The 11,053-nt window shown below is 36.0% G+C and overlaps 1 protein-coding gene across 1 annotated transcript in view; it reads right to left on the bottom strand.

The window, feature by feature from the left end:
* Positions 1-3,414: 3,414 nt before the first annotated feature.
* LOC126765889 (U1 small nuclear ribonucleoprotein 70 kDa-like) overlaps positions 3,415-11,053 on the bottom strand; it is a 12,943-nt gene continuing 5,304 nt past the window's right edge. Inside the window, exons 2-4 of the mRNA XM_050483561.1 lie at positions 8,132-8,447; positions 7,665-8,003; positions 3,415-3,746 (exon numbers count right to left, since the gene is read on the bottom strand). Of these exons, the coding sequence (XP_050339518.1) occupies positions 3,415-3,746; positions 7,665-8,003; positions 8,132-8,447 (987 nt within the window). The remainder of the gene's footprint in view (positions 3,747-7,664; positions 8,004-8,131; positions 8,448-11,053) is intronic.

Below are 11,053 nucleotides of genomic sequence, written 5' to 3'. Positions count from 1 at the left end.
GCAGATTATAGCACAGTTTGGTAGCTCAATAATCATTTTTGAAATAATTTAGTCGTGCCTAGGAGTTTTTCTTTGTTTCAATTTCTACATAATTATTTTGGATATCTCTTCAGGTATGAATTTCACTGGCTCAGATTGCATCAAATAGGGTGCGGTTGGCAGTGTAAAGCAGTGGTCGGCATTTCATAGCACAATTGTGCCCTCTCACTTCACACGTATTCTTACGCTCTATCGTTTAGTCGTTGGCGAGACAGCAACGAATCAACATCGTGTTTGACCGTTGCGTTTTGTTTCTTAAATGCAAAGATGTCTTGCGAGACATACTTTATGCTTGAAAATGCTTTTGGTGAAATGCAATGCATTTTGTGTTTTAAGACATTAAAAAGACAAACCAGAAATTATGCTTTGAAAAGACATTTCGAACATTTTCACAATGATTTAAAAAAACGGAATGAAGAAGAAAGACAACGTCTTTTTAATGAAGAAAGAAAAATTTTTTTGCAAAGAATTAAAGGGTGGTTAACGGAAACCGAGGGTTTGGAGGATATAGGCCATTCAAATAAAAATTAAAAACGGAAATTTCATGCTTAATTAGCTTTGATATTGTAAAACAAGGCAGACCTTTTGCTGATGGGGTTTTGTTAAACAAATGTGTACAAAAATTTTACAAAATTTTAAACATAACATAGAATTATTTGAAACTATTCCTTTATCCCTACGAACTGTAGCGCGATGTACTGATCAATTAGGAATGTGCATTGAATCAGCAATATTGAAAAAAATTAATGATTGCAAACTTTTTTCTATATGTTTAGACGAAACCACCGATGTTAACGATCTTTGTCAATTAGCTATACGTGTTCAAACCGTAGATATAAATTGCGAAGTAACTGAAACATTGTTTTCTCTTGAAGCATTCTATGGGAATGTGACGGGAAAGCTTTTGTTCAATGTCGTTAACGAAAAGGTTTTTTCAGTTATTGACATCAATAAATTTGCGGGAGTGTGTACAGATGGTGCAAATGTCATGACTGGAAAATATGAAGGCTTCATAGGGCAATTGAAAAAACATGGTATTTCGGGGCATACTTTGCATTGCATAATTCACTAAGTTGCACTCGCTTCTAAATTTATCAGCAATGACCGGGTGGGTCATGAAACTTGCGGAACAAATAATTAATAAGGTGCGAGCTGGGCATCATTCATTTACCCACAGAAAATTTGTAAACTTTTTAAAAAATACGAGCGCTGGCCACTCCGACCTTAAAATGTTTACAGATGTTCGTTGGCTAAGGCGTGGTGATTGTCTAAACAGATTGTTTGAATTAAGGGAGGAAGTTCTGGAGTTTCTCGAAACTGAAAATATGGAAAAATTCAAATTCGAGATTCGTTCTTTAAAAGATGAAGTTTTATTTTAGATTTGGCATTTTTAGCCGATGTCACCTTAATTTTAAACGAACTGAATTTACAGCTTCAAGGAAGGGACAGAAGAATGCAAGATGCGGTAAAAAATCTGCATGAATTTAAAACAAAATTATTTTTACTGTTAAATGAAATTCAGTCGCATGATTATTCCCATTTTCCGAAAACTGTTTTTGTTTATGCAAAACTTAAACAAGTTAATAAATCACATGATTATATTGCAATATTGGAAACACTGTTAAATAACTTTGAAGATAGATTTAAGGATTTTGCTTGTTTTCAACCACTAATCGATATTTTTGAAGATCCCTTTAATTGCGATGTTAGCAAATACAAATTGGAAATCCTATCTGAGTTAATAATATTGCGAAGCGAAATGTGTGTTTCAAATAAATCGAATATTTTGGAGTTCTGGAAACATTTGGATGAATCATTTCATCCTCATGTAAAAAGAATTTCTTATTTGTTTTTGTCACTTTTTCCTTCGACATATTTTTGCGAGCAAATTTTTTCCGACTTAAAGTTCGTTTGCTCAAAGCAACGCAACAAACTGACCTCAGCGCATTTAAAATACATTCTTTTAATAAGAAACTGCCCTAAAAATATTATTATTGATAATTTTATCACAGAAATATCATAAGGTGTACATATATTTTCGGAATTTGATTGCCTGCTTCAAAAATCATGCAAATTATTTTTATAATTTTTATTATATTTTTATGTAAGTAACTATGTATGTTACATAACATACCTAAATCCAAATGAATTTTTGAATGTTTTATTTAAGTTTGTATCTATGCACGTATGTACACTGTATATGCAATACCTTTTTTTATGTTCTCATTGAAACGCAATAAGTTATAACTTTTTTTCCAATTCACGCAATTTCCGACTGGGATGCTCATGCGGAGCAGTTCGCTTGTGCTCACCAACACAGTCACAGTTTAACTTTTGCCGACCACTGGTGTAAAGTCATTAGTACCTGGGTTTGGCTGGAAGACATTTTTTAGATGAGCAGCGAAGGTAGCTGATTTTTCTGCATCACTCCGAGCCCATTTGCCTTTATTGTCACGTATTGGCATTTCGCTTAGAGTTTGATGTGCTTTCCACAACTGCTGCTTTGTACTAGTCGGTGACAGTTTTTGAATATTTTGGCGGCTGTTATGATGGTTGATTCGAGTGCTGCGATGGTGTTTTCAATATCGACCGGTGTATCTAAATTTGATTCGAGTTCTATGTGTATGCAGATGTATTTTTTGTACTTTAACCAGTTTGTAGCTTTTGACGTGAGAATATGAGGTAACTGTTTATAGTGTGACTGATGCCGCAAAGTGAAGAGAACTGGTGAGTGTTCTGATGAGAGGTCTGCTCTTGTTTCTGCACTAATAAGGCTGTGAGGAATTTTCCTAGTTACTGCGAAGTCAATTAAATCTGGCAGCTTTTTCGGGTCTGCCGATCAATATATAGGCTTTCCAGGAGACACGTAATCCAGCTCGTTTCTTTTACATATGTATGAGGGCGTTATATAATTGCTTCCCTTTAGGGTTACATAACGGGAACCCCAGTGAGGGTGTTTCGCTTTATAATCACCTGCAGCAAGAAAGCATTCTCCCAGCGAGCTGAAGAAATCTAAAAATTGCTTTTCTGTTATCGTGAAACGGGGAGGACAATATACGGCGGACAAAGTAATGTCACCTTGCTTTGTCTACACGCATATTGATGTTGCTTGCAGATAATTCTCAGCAGTTTCAGTTAAAGAATCGTAATTAATGCAACTCCTGATTAAGATACCAGTTCCACAATGTGTCTTTCCATCTGGATGATTCGTACAATAGAAGATATATCCCGATACATGAAAGTTGTATTTATTAATTAGGTGAGTTTCTGCACGAAGCATTATATCAAGTTCCATGTCATTGAGAAATTGTGATAGCCCTAGTATATGGCAAGGTATACCTTTTGCATTCCATAAAACAATTTTAAGCGAGCTCATTATTTTGAACTTTGGTTGGCAAGCAGTTGCTGCAGTGTGTTTTGATTTCGCATGCGGTCTTGCATTGTGTTCTGCATGAACGTTATGAAGTTCATCATGCTATGTTGCATTGACGCTATCATTGCTTCGATATTCGATTGACTACCGGATTGAACGTAGGGTTGCCGTTCTTGAGGCTCAATAAGACTCGTTGTTACTGTAGTTGTGAGTTTTCCTAGGCCTGATTTTAGGACGTTTGCAAATGATACGCCCTTCACGGTTTTTGATGGAGCTATCAGCGGATTCATAATGGAGGATACAACGTTCGGTACATTATGATTGCGTTCGGAGACTACACGTTGGTTGATCCGATTTTTTAGCTCCTTGTAGGCTGCACAACCTCTGTAGTTTGCTGTGTGGTTTCCCCCGCAGTTTCCACACTTTTTTGAATTTGGGCATTTTTTGTTTGACGTGCAAGTGGCAGAGTTACCGAGGAAATCTAGAAACTGATGCTCAAAGCATACTAAAATTATTGAGAGAAAACTTCTCCAGCCTGCAGAATGGCAGTGAGAGCAGAACGCCAGGAGAAGGCGAACCCGATTCCCCAATCGATGACGATGGAGCAGACGTTCCATTACCCGACCATGGAGAAGTTCGAATAGCAATTACCTGTCTGAAGAACAACAAAGCGGCGGGGGTCGATGGATTGCCGGCCGAGCTAATCAAACACGGCGGCGACGACCTGATAAGGAGCATGCATCAGCTACTTTGTAAAATATGGTCGGACGACATAACTTCGAAGTTATAGATAATTTCGTCCATCTCGGACCAGCATCAACATCAGCAACAACGTCAGCCTCGAAATCCAACGCAGGATATCTCTTGCCAATAGGTGCTACTTCGGACTACGTAAGCAATTGAGAAGTAAAGTCCACTCTCGATGAACAAAAACAAAAGTCACTCATTATTCCCGACCTGGTATATGGTGCAGAGGCATGGAAGATGACAACATCTGATGAGTCGACGTTGCGAGTTTTCGAGAGAAAAGTTTTGCGAAAGATTTATGGACCTTTGCGCGTTGGCCACGGCGAATATCGCATTCGATGGAACGATGAGCTGTATGAGATATACGACAACATTGACATAGTTCAGCGAATGAAAAGACAGCGGCTACGCTGGCTAGGTCATGTTGTCCGAATGGACGAAAACACGCCAGATCTGAAAGTATTCGAAGCAGTACCCCCGCGGAGGGAAGCAGAAGAAGACTTCCACTCTGTTGGAAGGACCAGGTGGAGAAGGACGTGAGTTCACTGGGAATCCTCAACTGGCGCCACGTAGCGATAAGAAGAAACAACTGGCGCCTCTGTTGTTAACTCGGCTATAACCGCGTAAACGGTTTCTACGCCAGTGAAGAAGAAGAAGAAGCGGAAATGAAAATCAATAAGAACAGGCCAATTCGGTCAAAACAATATCCTTATTCTATGTCAGTAAGTAATAAGATAAGAACGAAATTCGAAACTTGCAACAAAAACAAATATTTAGAGAAATTAAAGTCCATACATTTCTCTAGTATGAGTTGTTCCAAAATAGGGATTAAATGATGATGGTTATCCGATATTAAGACAGAAATTGACTTAAAAAAGTAACGAAAAGGCCATATCGTTTTAAATGCCGAACCCGAAGGTTAATACTAGGGTCTAACCTCGTCAAGTGGTCCCTGAAAATTTCGCAAAATCACTGATTTTCAAAATTAGCAGTTCATTGAGTGAGGGACCAGACGCATGGTTCGTGATATAAATATTTCCTCGTAACTCATTTTTTTGTTACTGTTATTGAAGGTTAAAATTTATAGCACGGTAAAATTGCAAAATTATTTTCTTATAAACCACTGAACATAAAGCGATGAAATATTGCGAACTCAACGAAAAATGTTCGTGCTATATAGATATATTTTTAAAGAAGCAACAAAAACAACAACAGCAGTAGCAGCAAAGACAATAACAACTAAAACAGGAGTAGCAGCAAAAGCAACAGTAACAGTAGCAACAGTCAATATTATCATCAAAGCCAGCAACAACAACAGCAAGGTAAAAAAACACTAATACATGTTACACTATAGGTAATATATAAGGTTGTCAAAAACGTCTTGCGGTATTTTCGCTAGTTGGCGCTGAAAGCGCGTAGTTCTAGTTTTATTCGTCGCATCGGGTCATGCTATACCTTTTTGGAAAGCTCATTTCACGCGGTAACACGTGTTTGACTGATTGTCGTTTCTTTTAAGTCGTTCGTGAGTTATAGCGTCGCAAACATGGAGCAAAATAAAGAGAAAATACGGCATATTTAACAGTACTACTACGATAAAGGCAAAAATGCATCTCAAGCCGCCAATAAAATTTGTGCAGCTTATGGACCCGATACAGTTTCCATTTCCACCGCACAACCTTTGGTCTCAACGTTTTCGTTCTGGTGTAGAGGGCCTGTCGTCGAAAATTGCGATAAAATCGCTGAATTGGTCGAAAGAGACCGGCATAGTAGCAGCCGTAGCATCGGTCAAGAGCTGGGCATGAGTCATCAAAAATTCATTTCAATTTCTATAAAAAAAAAATTCAATAATAATACCGCAAGACTTTTTTGACAACCCATTATTAAAATATTAAACCTTAAGAATATATACAACTCTACTCGCCTCAACTAATTAACTTCAGAATATACGATTATACAAAAGCATTTTGTTATTATTTTGTAGGTTGTGATTTGTAAAAAACAAAAGGTATAACGGCAGAACAAATAGAGCGACAGCGACATTTTCATATACAGTGCAATCAATGACATCAGTAACAGACAAATCAAATGAAATTTATAAATTTACTGATTTGGATGAGGAAAATCGAAATCCTCATCTAAAACTAAAGGAAACCAATTTTCAACTTAATACCAGAAATAATGATATTAACAATTAAAATTTTCATTCGATACAAAAGGGATAGAGACATAACCCATAATCAAAACAAACAACTTTCGGGGCCATATCGTCCACAACAAAATCAAAGTTTTTCAGGATGATATCGTTCACAAAACCAAAATTCCTCAGGACAACAGTATCGTCCACAATCTGGACAACATCAAATGAGTTCCCATAGACAACAAAACAACCATACAAGACGGCAATCGGGCCAAAGTCATCGAAATTATTCAATGCAAATTAAATCTAATCAAAACTATTTAAATTACTGGAGATAGTAAAGAAGCTCGGAAAATAGTTGACAATAATTACAAAGAACGGGAGTTGAACCCATGGACGTGGACACATTGAGTAGAAGAGGTGATCTACAAGAATCCAAAACGAACGAGGAGTTTTTTACAAACTAGCCTCGGAATATTGGGAAAATAAAATTATAATGGTATTAACGCTTTTTGAGACACAATTTTATGCTCTGGTTGCCTCAGGCTCAACCATAAGTATAATGAAAAAATCTAGTTTTGAAAAATTTAAATTGTCAGTGAAAGCACTATGTTAAATACTTTAAACGGAATAATTGAAACACCAAATATTAAGGTGAAGAGCCCTTGTCCAAAAGAATTCAAATATCCGGAAAACGCCAGTGTTAAAGCTCAACAAAGATTTATCATTCCTTACCTCTGGTGGGGGGAAATGAAAATACCTTCACTGAGCTGAGAATTATTTCATTCTGATTTTATTTTGTATTTTTCTTGCTTATATACAAATTTTAAAACTATCTTATCTAATTAAATATATGTATGTATGTGTATGTATGTTACAGCACACCACATGGGGTTGTTTCCAGTATACACGCACATGTGTGTGTGCTGTCATATAATTTATGTTGTATGGTTTGGGCTGTTTTCAAGTGCACAATTGCATTTGTAATTAATTGCACAAACCCTAGTAAATATGTTTATATTACATATCTTGAGTGCATACGTATTGCGTTTAAATGCATACGTGCCTCATGTATGTATGTATATGTGTTGCATATATATGCTTGTATATTATGTGTTTATTTATTGTATGTATTGTATTGCCTCGGCATTGGCGAAGATATGTCTGTTCAATATATTTGAACATATTGCCGAGGGAAAAAGTAATTGTTCAATTTTAGTGGACTGTATGTGTTTCTAAAATTGTGAGAATTACACTGTTTCATATCTTATCTAATATGTTGAATATTCTTAAGTATAATAACAATGCGTACTGAATGTCCATGTTCATTTTTGAACATTCCCCTGGGCGACAAAAGTGACTTCCTACCGCAGATTGTAATCGACGTTTCGTTTGTTAACGCAAGCTGCCATGGTATTAGTAACTCCCAAATGGTTGTTACTACATCCGCTTTTCCAACTAGATCTATTTCGGCTATTTCAATAGTTTTATGTACGTCTTTTTTTACTTTTACGTCTTTCATATGGTCCTTCTCCTTTTCTTTATCGCGTTGCTCATCCTTTTCCACTTCAGGTTTCTTTGATGCATGGTCCTTCTTTGTATCAATAGTTTTACGTTTGTCGTCTCTCGTCGTAGAAGTTGTGTCTTGTATCTTCTTGTCTTCATTTTTTTGTTGTATCCACACGTGTTTTGGCGACACTTGTTGAGCTGCCGATTACCCGGAGTTCGGGTGTTGGTGACCACCTTGGCTCCGATAACTTTTCTATATTTAGAAAATATTGTTTTCAGATCACTGGCTCTCGTTAATGAATATAACCCGGATACCCAAAGATTACGTGAAGGTGTTGTCTGCTTTCCTGTGGACGACGATTTTGTAGAGATATTCACTGAAGACTTTTCTTTGTCATCCTTCTGCGAAATCTGGTTTGAAGATGATTTTTGTTCACTAATGTCTTTATCCTTTTTGTCGCCGGACTTCTCATCTTTTCTCTTTGATTTATCGTCATCAGACTTGCTGCATTTACGTTCGTCCTTAATGCTGCTGGATCCACCCTTGGATGTTCTTGTGTCCTTCAAAGCTGCAACCAGTTTTGTACTCTTTTGCGCTGAATTCCTGCCGGTAGTATCACCTTCTGCATCGCTGCATTTTTCCTTTATGTGTTTTAGTTAAGTAGTAAAATCTTCCTTCTGTGTTTTAGCATAATCTTTCAAAATGTGGTCAATTACTTCAGTTTAGTCCTTTTCTTCAAACGATTTCGTCTGGACTTCACTTTCCCACATTTCTCCATAATTTGAGCCTGCCGGAAAGATATGAGATTGTAAGATTCCTCAGTTTTTGAAGGTTTATGTAATTCTTCAAAGAATTCTTCTTCAAATTCATTTTCTTTTTTATCTTCCTCTATTATTTCTGTTGTTTTTTCCTCAACAGAAGATAGAGGGAGTGATCGAACTGTTATTAGTTTTTCGTCTTCAATATTTTGCACTGCATTAATTAGTTTCGTCGCAGTTGTAGATAATTTTGGTATGATGAACAGAATTGGCTGATTGTCGTACTTTTTCTTAAGTTGACTCCATGCAGCTTCATAATTTTTCGACGAAATTTGAAAATGCTGTATTACTCGTGCAGCTTCGCCTTTTAAGCATTGACGAAGACGCAGCATTTTTTCTATGTTCGGCATCTGCTCGTTGTCATGTACCATAACTTGGAACACGTTGTAAAAATTGGCCCATTCCTTAATATCGCCATAAAATGTTGGAATTTTTATTATTTTTCTTTCTTCAAAGTTAGGGCGAAAAGAAATTTTAGGCTCTTCTTTTTGTAACCTTTTTTTTAATTTTTAAGCTCTTCGTAGTATTCGTCATAAATTTCTTCGAATAAGATTTCAATTTCTACATTAAAATCTATTTTGCTTTTTAGATTTTGGATGTCATGAATATGGAAGTTTTTCGATCTAAATCTTGGTGTTTAGCTTCAACTTCTTCAATTTTTGTTTTACTTGATGGCTTTGTTGGAAAAGTGTTGGTCGTGCACAACACCTTTTCGGAAAAATCCGCTTGGGCTTCAGGAATTTTCTTCCTGTTTATTCCCATTTTGAGAGTTTTTCCGCAACACTTTTCGTATTTATTGATGAACTGCTTGTTTTTCTCCAAAGAAATCGTTGGAGGTATTTGATTTGGTCGCCTAGTTGACATTGCTGTGCCTCGACTCACAGCCGCTGAATATCTCTTGGTTAGCAGTTAGGTCACTGCGATTAGTCTCTGCTAAAACGGCTTATGCGACCGGTTCTAATGCGGGAATTCTGTTCATCACACCCGTCTTACAAATATTTTAATTTAATCAATATGCGGGAATATACACGCGTCTTACAATTATTATTTTTTTTTAGTCAATATGCGGGAATATACACCCGTCTTACAATTTAATTTTGCCTGTATTTATATTAATAACAGGGCTTACTTTTTTTTATTTGTATTTTTATAATATCAGGGCTTTTTAAATTTGGCTGAGCTCTTTGTTTTTTTTTTTTTTTTAGGCTCGATAGGCCCAAAAATGTTTAAAACTCAATGAAGATTTTATCAAACCTTACCACTGGTGGGGGGAAATGAAAGGACCTTCACTGAGCTGAGAATTATTTCATTCTCTTTATTTTATGTTGTTAATATGCGGGAATATACACCCGTCTTACAATTATTATTTTTATGTTATCAATATGCGGGAATATACACCCGTCTTACAATTATTTTTGTTCTAATTTGCCTGTATTTTGAACAAGGCTTTTTTGTATATTGCCTGTTTTTTAAATACAGGACTTTTTGATTTTGGCCGAGCTCTTCATCCGGCTCGAAGGACCAAAAATGTAAAAACTCAAAACAGATTATTCATTCCTTACCTCTGGTGGGGGGAAATGAAAAGACCTTCATCGAGTGAGAATTTATTCATTCTAATTGTTTTATGTTGCTAATATGCGGGAATATACATCCGTCTTACAATTATTTTGGTTTTAATTTGCTAATATGCGGGAATATACACCCGTCTTACAATTATTTTTGTTTTAGTTTGCCTGTATTTTGAACAGGGCTTTTTTGTATATCGCCTGTTTTGTAAATACAGGACTTTTGTGTATTTGGCCGAGCTCTAAATCCGGCTCGAAGAACCAAAATGTAAACTCAATAAAGAATTATTCATTCCTTACCTCTGGTGGGGGGAAATGAAACGTCTTATATTAAGTGAGAAATCTTTCATTCTGATTTTATTTTGTATTTTTCTTGCTTATATACAAATTTTAAAACTATTCTATCTAATTAAATATATGTATGTATGTTACAGCACACCACATGGGGTTGTTTCCAGTATACAATTTAATACATGTGTGTGTGCTGTCATATAATTTATGTTGTACGGTTTGGGCTGTTTTCAACTGCACAAGTGCATTTGCAATTAATTGCCCAAACCTAAGTAAATATGTTTATATCACATATCTTGAGTGCATACGTATTGCATTTAAATGCATACGTGCCTTATGTAAGTTAATACCACCAGTTCATATTACATGAACATATTGTATTTCTGTTATAAATATGTAACCCATATGGTACTTTCCTAATACTGTCCGCCTTAGGTGGTCCCAAAATATAATTCGTAGATTTTAAGATGAATCTTTCCACTTGTAACATATGTCATATCTCAAATGTTGTAGATTCCCAGAATGTAATAAATATTTTGTATCTGACTTAACAAAAAATTATAAAAAAAAAAA

This window comes from Bactrocera neohumeralis, unplaced genomic scaffold (assembly GCF_024586455.1).
Source record: "Bactrocera neohumeralis isolate Rockhampton unplaced genomic scaffold, APGP_CSIRO_Bneo_wtdbg2-racon-allhic-juicebox.fasta_v2 cluster11, whole genome shotgun sequence".
Classification (NCBI taxonomy): domain Eukaryota; kingdom Metazoa; phylum Arthropoda; class Insecta; order Diptera; family Tephritidae; genus Bactrocera; species Bactrocera neohumeralis.
The sequence above is the reverse complement of the archived record's forward strand: the minus strand, read 5'-3'. Positions and strand labels throughout refer to the sequence as shown.